This window comes from Mastigoproctus giganteus, chromosome 7, assembly GCF_048544385.1.
Source record: "Mastigoproctus giganteus isolate SK-2022 chromosome 7, ASM4854438v1, whole genome shotgun sequence".
NCBI classification, from domain to species: domain Eukaryota; kingdom Metazoa; phylum Arthropoda; class Arachnida; order Uropygi; family Thelyphonidae; genus Mastigoproctus; species Mastigoproctus giganteus.
In genome coordinates, this window is record NC_143581.1 from 98,830,268 (window position 1) to 98,849,903 (window position 19,636).

The following is a 19,636-nucleotide window of genomic DNA, read 5'->3' on the forward strand; positions in this document are numbered from 1 at the left end:
TCAAATTGAGGAAAGACAGATGTAGGATAGACGTGAGGAAATTTGCCTTTAGCCAGCAGGTGGTTGGTTGGTGGAACAGACTTCCATCCCTTGTCGTGGAGGTTGATAGCCTAAATAAGTTTAAGGCTCAGCTGGACAGGTATTTTGAACAAACAGAGGGGTGAAGTGGAAGTGGGTTTGTTTTTTTTTTTTTTTTTGGCTGATGCTGCATAAGCTTGCTTTCTTGCATCAAATGCCTCTGCTAATGCTAATGCTGATAATCACCTCCTTAGCCCTGCTTGCAAAATTCCTGTATATCATTGACAAGACCCTGTGACCTACTCTCGCAGCCTGTCTGAAATGCTCGGAAAACTTCACATCTGACTGCACAATTACCTTCAGGTCTCTTTCATTCTCCACTACACCACATAGTTGATACATTTCTCTGGCGTTACTGCTACCCATGTGCAGTAGTGCAGTACTTTGCATTTGCCAATGTTAAACTTCAGTTGCCACTTCTCAGCCCATCTACCTAACTTTTCGAGATCCTGTTGCAGCAGCATACTGTCATTACTGTTATTAACAACCCTGCCAACTTTTGTGTCATCTACAAACTTTGACATTAAGCTTGATATACCTTCTTAATATCATTGATAAATATACAAAACAACAATGGGCCCAACACCGAACCCTGAGGGACACCACTAATAACAGTAGTTCACGTAGAGGGATCATATTACTGTAATGGCAGCCCCCAGTTACGGGTATCTACCATAATTAAAATCTAACCTCCAATCAGAACACAGTTTGCTTCAAACAATAAGACCCAAAACAGTAATTTCACCTATTACTTTTCACTGCCTATATTTATGCAGTTGATGTCATCATGCCAAGATAGCAGCTTTCGTAAGCCACTTTCCCCCCAAAATGTTAAGTGGTTATCGTCATGACATCCTAGAATAGAGGGAGACAAGATGGTAGACCAAACATAGAGAAAACATAATTAGCATGAGCGAACAGTGTTAGCAAAATAACTTCTTGTTATCAAATGGTGGACAAAAGAATATGAAAATATTACCCCTTCCACCAGTAGCCACCCTGCTGTCCTAAACAAGTCTCTTAACAAATGTCCAACCCAATTAATGGCCCCTGGACGTGGGCACCTGTACGTGGTGAGGGGACCTCCCAGTGATGCTTCTGGGTTTCCAGATTAGCATCACTGGGATCTAATGCCCATACCTTGGTTCCAGGGTTACATCTTTGGAATCCGGCGTGTGCAGCCGTGCGCCGCGACCCGTGGAAGCGGAAAGGGGGATCCTGGTGGTTGAGGGGCCCAGCCTTAATACACCACTTTGGCCCCTGCTTCGACAAGACGGGTGGTCCCGGACCGGCCCGACTGGGATCAATCGGCGGGTGGTTTTATACTGCTAGGGTCAACTGCGTTCCAATAAGTCTCCCTCCCTTTGGTCCTGCGACGGGATAAAGACTTATTGGTAACGTGGGTATGGTGCTCTAAGCGAACTCGGCGTCCCATTCGTGTACGCAGTACCTGCTAATTCACGAGTGGGCGTCCCCTCGTAGGGCTCCGTGCTGGGTGAGGTACTTAGGCATCAGACATTTTCTCTTTACTCATATGAGTAATTTAAATCCCCTTTCTTCTGGGGCCCCAACAAGGCCCCTACCTAATCGAGAAGATGAAAAAGAAAACACCTCTGCAAAAAGAGCTAGAACTGAGGATACACCACCACCATCAGTGACACCGCTCTTCCTCATTCTCCATTCCATCGGAGAACAGTCAATTGGAAAGATGTCACCCTTCTTTATCCAGAAAGGATTAGAAGGGTTGGCAGGTTCACCAAAATCCGTTAAACGACTGCGTTCTGGTGATCTTTTAGTTGAAGCTTCCAGCACAAAACAAGCTGAAAAATTCTTGAACTCTACATCCATAGGGGGAATACCTATCACTGTAACCCCCCACAAAACTCTGAATTCTTCACGTGGTGTTATATCAGAGTGGGACCTTCTTCATGTTTCTGAAGAAGAGATCTGCTCTGAATTGAAAGACCAAGGAGTGACAGCTGTGAAAAGAATATCGATACGAAAGGATGGGAATCTCGTCCCTACCCGAGTTCTTATCCTCACGTTCAATACCCCAAGGCCTCCAAGTTCCATCAAGGCAGGCTATCTAAACTGCCCAGTGAGGATTTACATCCCATACCCACTGAGGTGTTTTAGATGCCAAAAATACGGCCACTCACAAACATCTTGTCGTGGTAACCCTGCCTGTGCTCGATGTGGTGTTAAAGACCACGAGAGCAAGGAATGTTCAGCTTCCAAACCGATCTGTATTAATTGCCAAGGAGAGCACCCCGCCTATTCTCGAGCATGCCAGCGGTGGAAGGATGAAAAAGAAATCCAAAAACTGAAAACAGAGCTGAATATCTCCTACTCAGAGGCCAGAAAACGTATCGAACTAATAAATAGCGGGAAACCTTCCTATGCTCAGAAGGTTTCTGCCAAGTGCACTATCGGTACTCAAACTGAGATGACTATACCACCGAAAGAGTCATTCACTCCGATTGCACGCTATTTATTAAATTCACAAAAGCCCACCAAAAAAACACAATCAGTTGCCACTCCTATATCCGTACCTCCTAGTGCTCCACCACTACCAAAACCAAGTGGTAAAAAAGAGCAAAAACGTTCTGAAGAGTCACCTGTAATACCAGAAACAATGGATGTAGAGAACAAGGAGGTACAGGATGAATCAGTCTTGGAACTCTTTGCGGAGGAAGAAATGGACACGGGACATCGTCCTTTCTTCCCCAAAAAAGACAAAGCCAAGACTGATAAAAGTAAGCCCTCAGCACCTCGGAAGCTGCCTGATGGACCCACCAAGCCAAAATAATGGCTAAATTCCTACAATGGAATTGTCGTGGATTCCGGCGAAATACTGATGACATCAAGGCCCTCCTGCAAAAGCACGAACCAGTTTGCTTTTGCTTGCAGGAGACTTATCTAAAGGCAAATGATGATCCCACCTGCATAACATCACAATCTTTCGTAAGGATAGAATTGTGGATGGTCCTGCTCATGGAGGAGTGGCTATCCTTGTGGGTAATCAGACCCCAGTTCAGCCCTTGCTAATTACAACCAGCATAGAGGCTGTTGCAATTCGCCTTACAGTGGGATTTTTAATAACGGTCTGCTCTATTTATTTGCCACCTTGGACTGACATCTCCCAGGAAGACCTTGATGATCTTGTAACGCAGTTGCCTCCCCCTTTCTTACTTCTCGGGGATTTTAATGGACATAACACCCTGTGGGGTAGTGCTAACATTAATGGAAGGGGACGAGTCATAGAGCGTATGCTCAATGACAATGACCTTTCCCTTCTAAATATTGGAACAAACACCTTCTTCCACATGCCTACCCGTACCCTTTCTGCCATTGATCTGTCTATCTGCTCCCCTTCTCTACTCCCTTCACTCACTTGGGAAGTGGAGGAGAATCCATACGGAAGTGATCACTTCCCCGTGATAACCTTGTTACACAGTGGGAGACCATGTCTTCCCTTCAGGTTACCACGGTGGAAGATTGATCAGGCTGACTGGTCTGCCTTCCAACATCAGGCAAATTTTGATCTCAGCACCGTCAGTCAGGAGCCGATTAATGATGCAGTAAAGTACATCACAGAAATTATCGTCCAAGCAGCTGCGAATGCTATTCCAAAAACATCTGCCCGGTTTCCACCATTTCCCAAACCTTGGTGGAATTCCCAATGCATAGCAGCAAAAAAGGCTCAAAACAAAGCGTGGGGGATATTCCGTCGATATCCTACCACTGTTAATCTAATAGCCTTCAAGCGTGCACGAGCCAAAGCACGCTACATTCGCCGTCAGAGTCAAAAGGAATCATGGATCCGTTTTACATCATCTATTAACCAGGCTACCAATTCTAAGGTAGTCTGGGATAAAATCCGGAAAATGAAGGGAAAATATACATCCCACCCTTCTTCAATCCTAGATTACAATGGATGCGCTATTGCAGATCCAATTGCAATAGCCAATTCTCTTGGGGAAACATTCTCTAACATCTCCGCAACATCTTCGTATTCCCCAGAGTTCCTGGTCCTGAAACATAAAATCGAAAATCAGGCACTTAATTTCAAGTCCAAGGGCCTCTATCCCTACAACGGGGCATTCACTATGCAGGAACTGAAAAGAGCCCTCACTCTTTCTAATGCAAGTGCTGTTGGACCAGATGGCATCCATTATGAAATGATTAAACGTCTTTCACCAAAATCTATGGATTATCTGCTCCTTCTATATAACAGAATCTTTATTGAAGGGCAGTTTCCGGACTCCTGGCGGAAGGCAATCGTCCTTGCTTTTCCTAAGCCAGGAAAGGATCCAAAAGTCACCACCAATTATCGTCCTATTGCTCTGACTAGCTGTCTGTGCAAAATCCTGGAGAGAATGGTTAATTCTCGTTTAATATGGTACTTAGAATCAAATAACCTTCTCTCCAACATCCAGTGCGGCTTCCGAAGGAACCGGTCCACCTTGGACCACCTTATTAGATTGGAAACATCCATCCGGGATGCTTTCCTAAAACGCGAACACTTGGTGTCGGTGTTCTTTGATATGGAGAAAGCGTATGACACAACTTGGAGATTTGGCATTTTAAAAGATCTGCATAGCCTTGGTCTTAGGGGGCAACTCCCTATTTTTATTAAAAACTTTTTAGCCAATCGATCTTTCCAAGTTCGTGTGGGATCCTCACTCTCTCGTTCCTTCAGCCAAGAGGAGGGAGTACCACAAGGATCAGTATTAAGTGTCACGCTTTTCGCCATCAAAATAAATTCCATCACAGAACAACTTCCTCCAACTGTAAACAGTGCCCTCTATGTTGATGACTTTAGCATTTTTTGTCAGTCATGCAACATGAGGGTTATTGAAAGACAACTGCAGAAAGCCATTGATAGTCTGAATTCCTGGGCACTTGCTAATGGCTTCAGGTTCTCGCCGGAGAAGACCGTTTGCTTACACTTTTGTCGCAAGCGTAATCTTCATCCTGAACCTGAATTAATGCTCGGACAAAATGGTATTCCAGTAGCAGCGGACACAAAATTCTTGGGACTCGTATTTGATAAAAAGTTGACCTTTCTGAACCACATCCGTCAACTTCGCACAAAGTGCACACGCGGGCTTAATATTCTCCGCTCGCTCTCCTCTACATCTTGGGGAGCAGACCGATGCACGCTTCTTCGGCTTTACCGTGCACTTGTGCGATCCAAACTTGACTATGGGTCCCAGGTATATTCTTCAGCCAGAGACAGTGCCCTTCGATGGCTGGATCCTATCCATCACCAGGCTCTTCGTATCGCTACTGGAGCATATAGAACATCTCCTGTCCAGAGTTTATACGTCGAAGCAAACGAACCACCGTTATCGCTTCAACGTAAGCAGTTGTCTCTAAACTATGCTTTTAAACTGAAATCCCTGCCAGACCATCCTACGTGGCTATCCGTTTTTGAGCCACGATGGGAAAATTTGTACAACACCCGTAAGACTGCTAATCGTCCTTTTGGTATTCGTTTCCAAGAGCTACTCGTAGAACTTGATATCAAGGTAGACAAGGTTGCCCAAACACCGAAGCAACCCCTTCCACCCTGGCATGCTCATATTCCAATATGTGACTTGTCCCTCAGAAATTGGGGAAAGTCGGACACTCCATCATCGGTTTACCTGCAGCTTCATTCAGCATACAGAGCTGAACATTCTGACTTTGCGCCAGTTTACACAGACGGCTCGAAGTCGGAATCATATGTGGGATCTGCTGCTGTCTTTACAGACAGCACTACATCGGAGCAGATTCCCTCTGAATGCAGTATATTTACTGCAGAGCTGCATGCTATAGAGTTAGCCTTGGATCACATTAGTGAATGCCAATACCAACGGTTCATTTTATATTCTGATTCTCTCAGTGTGTTACAGGCTTTAATATCTGTGAGGTATAATCCTCATCCAGCTCTGTCTAGTATCCAGCAGAAGATTCACTTTCTCCATGATCGTGAATATGATATCCGCTTCTGCTGGATCCCGAGCCACATTGGGATTAGGGGAAATGATTTGGCTGACACCGCAGCCAAATCAGCAATTCCCAATAATAATTGCTGCCTGTCAGTCCCTTATACAGACTACAGGCGAATAATACACGAAAAGATACACTCCCAATGGCAGGATTCGTGGAATAGACAGACTGCGAATAAATTATATCTTATAAAGCCTTTAATTGAACCGTGGCAGTCTAGTCTGCGCAGGAGTCGTAAGGAGGAAGTTGTTCTCGCCCGGACCCGCATAGGACATAGTCATTTGACACATTCGCTTTTGCTGAGGGCTGATGACCCTCCTATGTGTGAGTCCTGTGGCACAATTTTATCTATTAGACACCTTTTAGTTGAATGTCCAGATTTTAGCAATATCCGTTTTACCGCCTTTAATCATCTGACTGAGCCGTATACACTCAGTCAGATTTTATCTGACAATGACAATGTGTCTGCTATTTTTAGCTTTTTGAAAGCAATAAATGTTTTTAATAGTATTTAAAATTTATATGTTATTGTTATATCTTTTATTGATTTATCTTTTTTATATATTTATTATTAGATCTGGACATGGTGGCCTAATTAATTAGGTCACCGAGAGTTTAATTTTAAATTTTTTTAAAATATTACCTAGTCTTGGCGCATTATAGCCATAGTTGCTAATGCGCCAAAAAAACCCAAACAAACAAACAAACAAACCCAATTAATGGGAAAAGACAAGAATCTGGATAAAGTGACAAGCTGAGAGTTAAAAACAACGGATATCTTAGGCAGCCATTATACCATCGTTAATGTTTAGAAGGTAAATGACCATAGCCAAGAAGAAATCAGTTTTCTCCACTCAACCCTCTGTCAGCTTCTTCATGATTAACACACATATTTTCATGAGGGGGGGGGGACATCCAAAAGACACTAAAACCAAAGTAAAACCCACGAGCTAACTAACTCTGCTACCCAATAAAGTACTTGATTGAACTGTCCCTCTGATTTTATTGTACTTTTTTTTTTTTTTTTTTTTTTTTCTATTTTTATTAGCAAGTGGTCCCTAGCCAGAAACTTACAACTCCGCTATATACATATACAGTAAACCCCCGCTATTCGCGGTGGTTACGTTCCTGAGAAATGCTGCGAATGCCGAAAACGCGAATACTGAGTTATGGCTCCCATAGTAATAAAGGGGTTCCGTTCCAAAGTATATAAGAAAAACTAGTCTAAAATTTTGTCTATGTATTTATTATATGTACCTTCATAATATGACTATGTACATAGACAGTACATAGTGAAATGCAAGCATATGGCATCGAAATGAAAATAAGAAACAATTTAATATTAAATGTAATATTTATTAGAAATTTCAAACAAATCTTTCAAACCAGTGTCTTTGCTAGCTAAAAAATCTATCCCGCCAGTGCTATCACCAGTTTCGCTAAAGCGTTGATAAGGAGTTTTGCGTTTTCACGAATGATGAGTGAATTTAACGGAATTTTATTTTGAGTTCGGTCTTCTATCCACAGATTTAAAGCCTTTTCCATTTTTTTCTAATTTAACATCACGAGTTACAAAGCAAATTTTTGAAGCAATTAGCGCGTTTTCATGGACACTACGGCGGATTTTTTCTTCCGATTTTTTGATTGATCGTACCGTTGACTCATTGATTTTATAATGTTTTGCCACTGAGGAGACACTTTCACCATTAGAAATTGTCTAATAACTCAATTTTATTCGCTAATGTCATCACCTTCTTTGATATTTTCACATTTCTCTTGTTATTCGTAGTCATATTTTTGTAGGGGTTAGAAAGAACTTGTCCACAATCAAGTCACTTTCTTCCGTTAACACACTCGAAAAAGTCTGTTTTACACTGCAAAACGGTAGATTTATCACTTTTGTAAGCATATCAATTTATAAATTTATTCAATTTATAAGCGTATAAATTAAAAGCAAACGACGAAACCTTCCATAACAAGCGCATAACACATAACAAGGATTAGCAAGAAACATCCACGCTCGCGATTTTGTCACCCCCCCCCACCCACTGAGCGCTGTTTTGACCGGGAAAGATAATTTTAGCCACGCCCATGTTTTTTTATGGCGGAAAATATTCACGGCGCTTTAAAATTCACATTTTTTAGGTTTCATTTTATATTAAATCGGCGATCGCGAAACCGCGAATACAGATACCGCGAATAGCGGGGGTTTACTGTATATTATATACAGGTAATATACACATTCATATGATATCTCCTTCTTCCAGTCACATAGTTCCCTGAGGAGCTGTTGTGGCCACCAACAAAATCCTCCAACTGCATTGATCATATGCTATACGAGCGGCATTGCAAAATGTCATGCCCAAAAGTTCACTGATCCCATCCTTTCACCTAGTTGCAGGTCTTCCCTTAACAGCAGTTTTTGGAGTTGATTTTGTTATGGTCTCTGTGGCATCAGATAATGTGGTGGTATGCCATGGCCTACCATATGATATACAGAAATATAAATTGTGGTGCAAGGAACCATAGGACAAGCACGTGGCACAATGAGCCATATGACATCATTAACTACCAGGTCAGTTACACTATTTATTTTAGCATCTTTAACTGTTTCACAGAATTCATGTCAATAGTCTATGAGCCTTCTACTGTTCTTTCCTCAAATTCAAGCAGTACTAATCTTCTCTGGAATTTTTCTTGAACAATTTTTGAAAAGCCTGGAAGTCTTCCTCAGTTTTAATTAATTGAGCCTCATCGCACTCAGTCGGTGAGCAAGATTGGGACTAGCAAATAAAAATTCATTTCTGAGATCCAAGTACTCAGGACAATAATAAAAAACATGACTCAATATCTCCAGAGCCGTGCAGTGACGCTGTGACCTTTCCGAAACACTCAGATGATTCAGATTTGCTAAAAATGAGCCATGACTGGTTAATAAAAACATAGTTTGTAGATTAGGCATAAACCATTTTTCTGGTGGAACATCAACAACAGAAGGAAAGAACCTATGAGTTCTTTCTTTATTTGAGTTAGCCCATCTATGATTCCAAAGAGTCATTAAGATATCTGATTCGCTTGGCCTCATTCTTAAGATCATTAGCCAAATCCAACTCAAGATCATGAATAATAAAAGGAGTTCCATGCCAAATGTTGAAAGTCATTACTTTGTAAATCAAAAAGAGGTCGGTTGGTATTTTCCTTGTGACGATCTGTAGCACATCAGTGGAGACAACTCTACAAACTAGGGCCATCTTCAGGAGCATCATCCTCTGAATGGAATACAGTTTTCTTATATATCAATAGGAAGGAAAACACAGTCATAAAGAAGAGATAGTTCCCTGCCTCTAATACCCCATTCCTTCCTAGTAATTCTTGCTATCATGTTAACAAATTTTGCAACCTTTTCAGATAAAAAATTGATATGTGTGTCAAATATAAGACCTCTGTCAATGATATTTATATTTAAGATATTTAGACTAAGGCGCATTTAGGGCTAGAGCCTCAAGCTGCGAACAAATTTAGACTATGTATATAAAGTGCTTAGCATCATAATACACAGCCATTTCTAAATAAACAGAAAATTTTTAAGGTGGCATCGTTTTAGGTTATATCTCATATTGTGAATGCCTTCACAACGAGTTGCCATGATATTGCACTACTTCGAATAAGTAACGCTTCACCTAAGGAGAAGACTAGTGTTACTTATTCTCAGGTAGGTACCACCACCCAGACAGCACTGTTTCAGGGCTATTTGGCCCTTCGTCAGTGAGTGGGTAGGTACCCAAGTGATGCAATGATGGCAAAAACAGTTATGAAGTATAACTCCACAATATGAGAGATGCCTGATGGTGTATGATGTATTTAGACTAAGGCGCATTTAGGGCTAGAGCCTCAAGCTGCGAACAAATTTAGACTATGTATATAAAGTGCTTAGCATCATAATACACAGCCATTTCTGAATAAACAGAAAATTTTTAAGGTGGCATCGTTTTAGGTTATATCTCATATTGTGAATGCCTTCACAACGAGTTGCCATGATATTGCACTACTTCGAATAAGTAACGCTTCACCTAAGGAGAAGACTAGTGTTACTTATTCTCAGATAGGTACCACCACCCAGACAGCACTGTTTCAGGGCTATTTGGCCCTTCGTCAGTGAGTGGGTAGGTACCCAAGTGATGCAATGATGGCAAAAACAGTTATGAAGTATAACTCCACAATATGAGAGATGCCTGATGGTGTATGATGTATTTAGACTAAGGCGCATTTAGGGCTAGAGCCTCAAGCTGCGAACAAATTTAGACTATGTATATAAAGTGCTTAGCATCATAATACACAGCCATTTCTGAATAAACAGAAAATTTTTAAGGTGGCATCGTTTTAGGTTATATCTCATATTGTGAATGCCTTCACAACGAGTTGCCATGATATTGCACTACTTCGAATAAGTAACGCTTCACCTAAGGAGAAGACTAGTGTTACTTATTCTCAGATAGGTACCACCACCCAGACAGCACTGTTTCAGGGCTATTTGGCCCTTCGTCTTTGGCCCTTCGATGCCACCTTAAAAATTTTCTGTTTATTCAGAAATGGCTGTGTATTATGATGCTAAGCACTTTATATACATAGTCTAAATTTGTTCGCAGCTTGAGGCTCTAGCCCTAAATGCGCCTTAGTCTAAATACATCATACACCATCAGGCATCTCTCATATTGTGGAGTTATACTTCATAACTGTTTTTGCCATCATTGCATCACTTGGGTACCTACCCACTCACTGACGAAGGGCCAAATAGCCCTGAAACAGTGCTGTCTGGGTGGTGGTACCTATCTGAGAATAAGTAACACTAGTCTTCTCCTTAGGTGAAGCGTTACTTATTCGAAGTAGTGCAATATCATGGCAACTCGTTGTGAAGGCATTCACAATATGAGATATAACCTAAAACGATGCCACCTTAAAAATTTTCTGTTTATTCAGAAATGGCTGTGTATTATGATGCTAAGCACTTTATATACATAGTCTAAATTTGTTCGCAGCTTGAGGCTCTAGCCCTAAATGCGCCTTAGTCTAAATACATCATACACCATCAGGCATCTCTCATATTGTGGAGTTATACTTCATAACTGTTTTTGCCATCATTGCATCACTTGGGTACCTACCCACTCACTGACGAAGGGCCAAATAGCCCTGAAACAGTGCTGTCTGGGTGGTGGTACCTATCTGAGAATAAGTAACACTAGTCTTCTCCTTAGGTGAAGCGTTACTTATTCGAAGTAGTGCAATATCATGGCAACTCGTTGTGAAGGCATTCACAATATGAGATATAACCTAAAACGATGCCACCTTAAAAATTTTCTGTTTATTCAGAAATGGCTGTGTATTATGATGCTAAGCACTTTATATACATAATTTAAGATATTTAATATTCTTAACGGACTTGAAGCTTTCACAACCAATCGGCACATGAGGTTCTCTATGAACAGATAGGTTCCCCTTTAGCAATAATATTTTTGTTTTTGACCTGGATATTGTTAATTTATGGAAGTTACATCAAGCATTCAGATCTTTCATTATTTCATTAGATTCAATTTGTAGCCACGAAGAGTCTTCAACTAATATTTCCAGATCATCCACATATGCAACCATACGAACATGACTGTTCCTTTTATAACCAGTTCTCTAATACCAATTTTTCACATTAGTGGCCCAAAAACAGATCCTTGTGGCATCTTCCTCGAATGACAGGTCTAGTCACCAAATTTCAACTAGACTTTACCGTAAAAGATCTTTCCCTAAAATAATCCACTATGACACTATAAAGCTGATGGGAGCATTTTTTTTTGCAAGACGAAGCATCAATAACACACTGTCCCAAGAGATATTATCATAGCTCCTTCAAAATCAACAAAAATGCCAAGAATATATTTTGCATTTGAATCTCAAATCAATTTATTGAAATATTTTAAAGCATCCTCTGTACTACCACCACCAGGAGTAAAGCCATATTTTTTTATTTGAGAATCCCAAATTTTCTTGCATATATTGCAATATTTGCTGTGAAACATGCATTCATAGACCTTGCCCAAACCTGGAAGGAACACAATTGGATGATAAGAAGAGGGCTCAGTTTTAGGCTTTTCGCGTAACTTCAAAATGATCTTAAGAAGTGCATGCGTCCAAAGTGAGGGAAAAATTCGTTCAAGCAGGCATTAGTTGAAAACCAGAAGAAGATGCTCCAGAAACAGTTTGAAGAAATGCTTAACTTCCTCTTCAATGAGATCCATAACTAGGACACCTGTTAGTGCAAATTTTGTTAACAGCTGAATTAAAATCTTCCATTGAAAATGGTTCCTCTTGAATGTCACTAACACAACCACAATCTAACTGATCAGTACTATCAGAATGCTCCACATCTTCCATATGATGATGAGATCCATTGACTAGGTGATCAAGTATAACATTAATATTGCCGAGCCAATCTACAGTTTCAGAGTCTCCACAATGCATAGAACTTATCACATCCCCCAGATGATCTTAATTTGTGCAAACGCAACTTATAAACAATACCCCATGGATCCTCATTACCAGCTGTTTTCACTAAGTTTTTCCCTGCATTAAATTTCCTTTTAGCTATTAAACGGGTTTATTTTCTTTTGATCAATTTCAACTCAGTTTTCAACCTAGCAGTAGATTCTTTATTATCCCACAATTTCTGACATTGGAACTTCTTACACACCTTTACTTTCTTCCGGAGATCTGTAAAATCAGAGGACCACCGTTGCACCAGAGCATGTTTACTTTGCTTTAATTTCATTGATTCCCTCGAGGCATCAAATAACTTCTGTTATAATAATTGAACCAAATCAAATGCATTAATCCTATTCAACTCAGCTAACAACATTTCACCAAAAATTGTCCTGACAAATCTGTCAAACTTGCCCCAGTCAGTGTGCTTAATCGCAAATCTTCGAAGTTGTAATAACAAACGAGGCTCAATAATCTGCTTATAGCACAGTCTAAGTTGAAAGTAATCACACTGTGATCGCTGTTAATCCAATCTGGTTTAACTTGCCAATTAGATATGAAATTGAAGGGCGTACTATTGGCTAACGTTACATCTATGTTAGACTCACCATTAATAGTCCAAAACGTCGGTTCATTACCAGGCTTATTAATGATCTCAAGTTTAGATGAGAATATCAGCTCTTCCAATAACCTGCCTCTGGCATTCATAAATCTAGAATGCCATAAAAGATTTTTAGCATTTGAATCCAGACAGATAATCTTTCTGGATTTCAATCTGAATAATGCCTCTTCCAAATAGCTAAGAGAGCAATGAAGGTCTGCATCAGGCTGACAGTACATAGATAGATATAATGAAAAATTTTCCCCAACTAGCTTCAATACCAACACAGACTGCATGCAATGCACATAAGGAATCAGTCCTGGTCACAACCAGATCAGAGCTGAAAATTAGTATAGCGGCCCTTAGTTTGTCACACTTCTTTGAGACAATTCTAATAGAGTTAGGATATCCAGTTAGCTGACCTCTATAAACATAAGGTTCCTGAACACAGACAATGTCAATGCTTTCATGTTTACAAACTAATTTTACTTCATCTGCTACAGATCTTGCACGCTGTGCATTAATTTAGAGAACCTTGAGTTCGCTGTACATATTATTTCTGTGGGTAAGAGTGTTATTGCTCATTACTGTAAAGTGCAGAATACATTCTTTCCTTAGTAACCTTCATTGCAAATATGTATTCAGGACACTTCTTATCTCTAACTGAATGAGCAACAGACGTAGTTTTTGCACTACAATTGGAACAACACTGAGGTTTGTTTTAATTTTTACAGAATTTAAAATTATGACCCGTCACAGCACAATGACTGCAACCAGTCTATCACTTCTACATGTCTTAGAAATGTGCCCGTACCTCTGATAATGATGACAAATAGTAACCAAATGAAATTGTTTACATCTGAAGGACATCAATCCAATAAACATCCGTTTTTGTTTTCATTAGAAAAACATATTTTCACCTTATCACTGACATCTCTGCATAGACCCATATGTATTAGGCTTCTTTCATATACCTCATTAAGTAGATCCTCTTTATTTATGTCTTTAATTACATCATATAATATTATTTTTAAACCAGGTTTCTTAGGCTTAGTGATATTCAATTTCAATTTCTTTATGAGATCATTTGTCCTAATATCCTCAGTCTCCTTGTTAGACTCCATCTCAATCACAATACCCTTGTCAGGTAGTCTTCACATTCTCCTAATTCGTGCCCCTTTAAGTGAATTTTCCGTGATTTTAGAGACGACTTTTTCTACATCCATGCTAGACTTAAGTTTAGAATCATGCTCAGGCCTCATCAGAAATACATTATGTGAACTAACATTATTTCTAAGCCCATTATTCTGCTTTGCATGACTATCATAATTAGTTATGTAATCCTTACTGTTTCCATTTTTAACAACCTCACTGTATAGCTTACCAGTACACCTAAAAACCTGTAATTATTGCAATGTATTCAGTTAATGTCTTCTCTGAACATCTATTTCTCTCTTTCAAGTGTTCATTATCTATTCTATTCCCAATTTCAAGGCCAGACTTTCCAGATAACCCCACTAGCCAATATTTGAGAGATAGCATCATTATTTATTCCATGTTCTTTAGCAAATAAAAATTCCTCTAACATTCTTCTCATACATGTCATGACAACATTGATTGGCTCATTACGGAAATCGTTAAGCACTTGTTTCTGCTTATTTTGGTTATTCAGTCCATCTCTATCAAACAACTATGAATCTGTTAAATCTGGTTCATAATCCAGAAGCGTGTAAAGCATACTGATATTTGTCAGCGTCAATGTTGGCAGAATTATTAAAATTGTCAATATCCTGAACTGGATTCATATATTTACTGTCAATGTTTAATTCCATTTCGATATTCCTTCACTTGTCTCATATCTTCATCGTTATCCTTAAATACTTCTACTTCATTTAATACATTAGTCAGATTTTTCTTATGTTTGTTGCTCCTCCTTTCTCTCAAAACAATAGATTTACTCTTAATCAAAGTAGGAGTGTCCATAGAACTCTCTCCTTCATCACAGCAAACACATTTACTACTTCTTGTCATAATATAATTCTCAGGAGTTCTCCTTCTTGAAGGCAGAGCTGTCAACATCCAAGTCACATTCCAAGGCCCTGCCAGAAACAGCCATAGCCCAATCAGCACTGCATTGTTCGACAGAAGGAGTGTCATGATGCTTAATACTGTCAAATTTGGCCCCCTTCAGTCTTTAGCTTATTACCTTACTTTAAGACTTTTTTAAATAATCAAAAGGAACCCTTACTATCAGAATTCCACTGTCTTCCACATGTTCATTAAAAAACCCATTCACTGTATTTACTTCATCATTACTTACAAAAGGCTCAATCTTGGCAAGCTCTTGAATTTTAACAGTGGATTTCCTATTTGTTTTGTTACTCTCCCCAACACAGTATCTTTGTTAGCACTAATTTTATTAATTTATGCTTATTTATCAAAATTCAATCTCAGTGCCACTACAATTTCCAAAAATCACTTCTTTTAAGCTTGCCTTTAAGTTTAATTATATTTCCTCAGATTCCAACCCTGACACATAGAACAGTAAGGTTGTTCTCATTAATAAAGGTCCCCCAGTCTCTAAGCATCGGGATTTTAAATTATAGCTAGATAAAATTTTAAGTATTTACGTTATGCTTTAGCATAGGCGAACAATCAACTAACCATTAAAATGAAGAACGTTTTGACTGTCAAAATAAACTAGTGTCTATAAGTAGTTAAATACTACATGATATTTTGAAAAATACACTGAACCCCACCACAATCCAACCCCGTCAAAAAGATGACCACCGAGAATATCAAATAACTACTTAATACCATTTAATTTATCAAATTGCATTCACTTTTTTTTTTATAAATTTCACAGGTTGTAGTTACTTTTAGCTTTCTGTGGTTGCTGTCTCAGATTAAAATCTGTTTGTTTTCTGTTAGATTAGGTTGAGCAAAAGAAATATATTTTTGTTTTCAGAATGTCATAATAATTCTAAATGAATAAAAACAAGGAATATCTTATTAAAATACCTAATACATAATTATAAATTTACAGTATTGAATTGTGTGATTAGAATATGTAAATTTTCATGCCTTTGTTTAAGTTTAATGCACTCTTATTTTGTGTATTTATTTTAAATGAAAATTTCTTTTAAATTTTAGTTAGCAGAATATGGTTTATGCACTGGTCATGAACCTGATTCATATGAATTCAGCTCATTAGGAGGATGGGTTGCTACAAGAGCATCAGGAATGAAGAAAAATCTTTATGGGAACATTGAAGATATGTTGATACATGTGAAAATGGTAACCCCTATTGGAGTGATAGAAAAGAATTGTCAGGTATTTATTTATTTATTTATTTGTGCGTGTGTATGTGTGGGAGGGGGGGGTAAATGCATAAGTCCATAGAAAGAGATAAAGGTAGCCATAGTTACACTAAGTTTTCCTCCTGATAGTATATAATTATTTGTGCTAAGTTAAAATTCAAAAAGTTTGTATCAGGATATTTGAAATGTTATGACATTAAATATAGAACCAACTTCATTTTTAACTCTAAATCACTTGAACTCGCATGCGCACACACAATGACATTTTCTATTCAAAAAGTACAAAACTAAGATAAAAGGAATTAATAAGAACAGGTAAAGATAATTGAGCTCTCAAGGTGATGTTTTGGGACAAGTGTAAATGTGTTTTGGAACCAATGTAGACATGCTCCCAAAGGATAATGCAGAGAGTACATCCAGTATCCACACCAGTTGACCCAATTTTATTGATTGGATAGCATTGTCAAGTTTCTTAATTGGTTAAATAAATGTCTGTGTTAACCTCTTAGTCGATTGTAGAATATCCAGATAGCATCCCATGCTGTACATTTTTCAGCATCTTTAGAGTAACAGTGGTATTCAATCTCAATTTCTTTATGAGATCATTTGTCCTAATATCTTCCAGAGACTCCATCTCAATTGCAATACCCTTGTCAGGTAATCTTCACATTCTCCTAATTCGTGCCCCTTTAAGTGAATTTTCCATGATTTTAGAGACCCCTTTTTTTGTGATTCTCTGCTTCGTGGTTGGTAAGTCTGATAGTTTGGAGCACATGATGGTCTTAACATAAGAAGCAGTCAAGTTGGGTAATATAAAGTGGGCATGGTGGGTGATAACACACTGGAACTTTTTGGTTACAGTAGGCATTTTTCTTTAATCATTCTCCATCATGTGGGCCGCTATACATGGTGAGGGGACCTTTCAATGATGATGATGCTGGTCCCCCAGATTAGCATCACTGGAATTCAGTGCTGTCAGTCTAGATTCCAGGCTAAAAACCATACACTGCAAACTGTGGAAATTTGGAAAGGGGGATCTGGTGGTTAAGGGGACCAGCTTAACCACCAGATCCCACCAGATAAATGTGTGAGAGCCATAGTTTCCATTTACTGTGATTGTATTGGTGGGAGACACTAATGTCATTCTCTGTATTCACAAGATAACACAAGATATTGTAGGCTGACTCACGTTTTCAGGAGCTCACATTTCTCTGTTCGAACAGAAATTTTGTGAGGCGGCATAACATGAGCAGAGAAGCACATTTCTGGAGGTCACTACTATAAAACAATTTGCACTTTCCGGTTTATTGGGTTTTTCTGTTGGTGCAATCTAATTATAAATGGGTAGTAATTGTCTCATTTGTGCATACCATGTTCATCATTATTGATTGCTTTTCTTTTTTACTGTTTTAAATTTTACAATCCAAAAAAAAAATAAAATGTCAGTGAAGAAATATTAATCAAGCAAAACATATCTTGTCTAGGTAAGTGCTATATTTACTATAATGTTTATTTATTTATTAGAAATTTAAGATATTTAAACCTGTGTTAGCAATTTTGTTGTGGGTTTCTAACTTTTGTTAGTGTTTTACTTACAAGACTGAACATTTTTATTTATTATTATTTTTTTTTTGAGTGCTCTGCCCCTATCCCTATTTTTCCCATTAGCCCTGTTGTTTTTAATACGCGAAATACCATAACGCGGAGATTTTTAGGAACACATATACCACGTTATAGCATAACTGACTGTACAGCATAGTTGGTACGTTACCCTGGGGTTACGCTACCCATAGCAGTACTCTGCATTTGTCAGTGTTAAACTTAAGTTGCCACCTCTCAGCCCATCTGCGAAACTTTTCCAGATCCTGTTGCAGTAGTGTACTATCATTAACAATCCTGCCAACCTTCATATTGTCTGCAAATGTAGACATTAAGCTCGATATACCTTCATCACTATCATTGATAAATATAGAAAACAACACTGAACCCTGTGGGAACTCCACTAATAACATTAGTCCATGCAGAGCAGTGTCCATTGATTACTGCTCTCTGTCTTCTCCCACTCAACCAACCGTGTATCCATAGCACAACTTTCCCTTAATGCCATATTGTGCCAATTTGTACAATAGTCTTAGATGTGTAACAGTGTCAAAAGCATTCCTGAAATCCAAGTATATGACATCAAAATTATTTTCATCCAATTCCTTTGTGACCGCATCATAGTATCCAATCAAATTAGTCAGACAAGACTTCCCCTTAGCAAACCCATGCTGTGTCTGAACTGAAACTGCAGTCCAGACTTATTACATGCTTCTTTCTAGATGATTCATTCAATGCTTCTTTAACCAGTGACTCCATTATTTTCCCTGGAACAGAAGTCAAACTAACAGGTGTGTAATTACTCGTCACTGTTTGATCCCCCTTTGTGCATTGAAGATACATTTGTGCATCTCCAGTCCATGGATACTTATCCTGAATCCAAGGATGCTTTCATAATTATGGCTAAGGGTTTGCTTACTTCCTTTGCTGCATCCTTTAATATAACTAGATTGATCCCATTCACCCCTAGTGCCTTTCTTAGGTTTAACTTCAACAATTTCTCCTCCACTTTGCTCTCAGTCATTACAGAATCATTTAGCTCCCTGTTAGAGATTGATACACTTCAGGCCTCCACTTCCTTGCAGAGTTCATCATGCATGAATGTAGATGCAAAATACTTATTCAGTTTTTCAGCTATCTGAGCAGGACCATCAACAGTCGAACCATTGATATCAAGTGGACCAGAGTTTACATAAGTAAAAGAGTCATTGCTGTCTTCTAAGTTTCTAATCTAAGTTTCAGAAAGGCAAATCTCCTTTCTTTTTTCCATTTAACTAATATACTAACTTTTACACCACTTGGTCACTCTGGCAGCACTGCGTGGCAGGGCCAGTAACCTTGGAGAAGAAATCCAGTCTCCCAGGGCTGAAAGGAGAAAAGATGGATAACAATACTTTTAGATTTCCACTTTTAGAGCCCTCGAGCTCAAAACTAGCGACAAATCACACTGATGATGACTTTTCTCAACTCGAGAGTTGAAAACAAATCCTCAAGAGGAGATACCAGCATTCTCCAT

General features: G+C 39.0%; 1 protein-coding gene across 2 annotated transcripts in view; it reads left to right on the forward strand.

The window, feature by feature from the left end:
- The window catches only part of Agps (alkyldihydroxyacetonephosphate synthase), a 467,281-nt gene that overhangs the window by 206,100 nt on the left and 241,545 nt on the right, over positions 1 to 19,636 (forward strand). For both annotated transcript variants that reach the window (XM_090377792.1, XM_090377793.1), the window contains one exon: positions 16,355 to 16,534. In XM_090377792.1, coding sequence (XP_090233918.1) covers positions 16,355 to 16,534 — 180 coding nt within the window. The remainder of the gene's footprint in view (positions 1 to 16,354; positions 16,535 to 19,636) is intronic.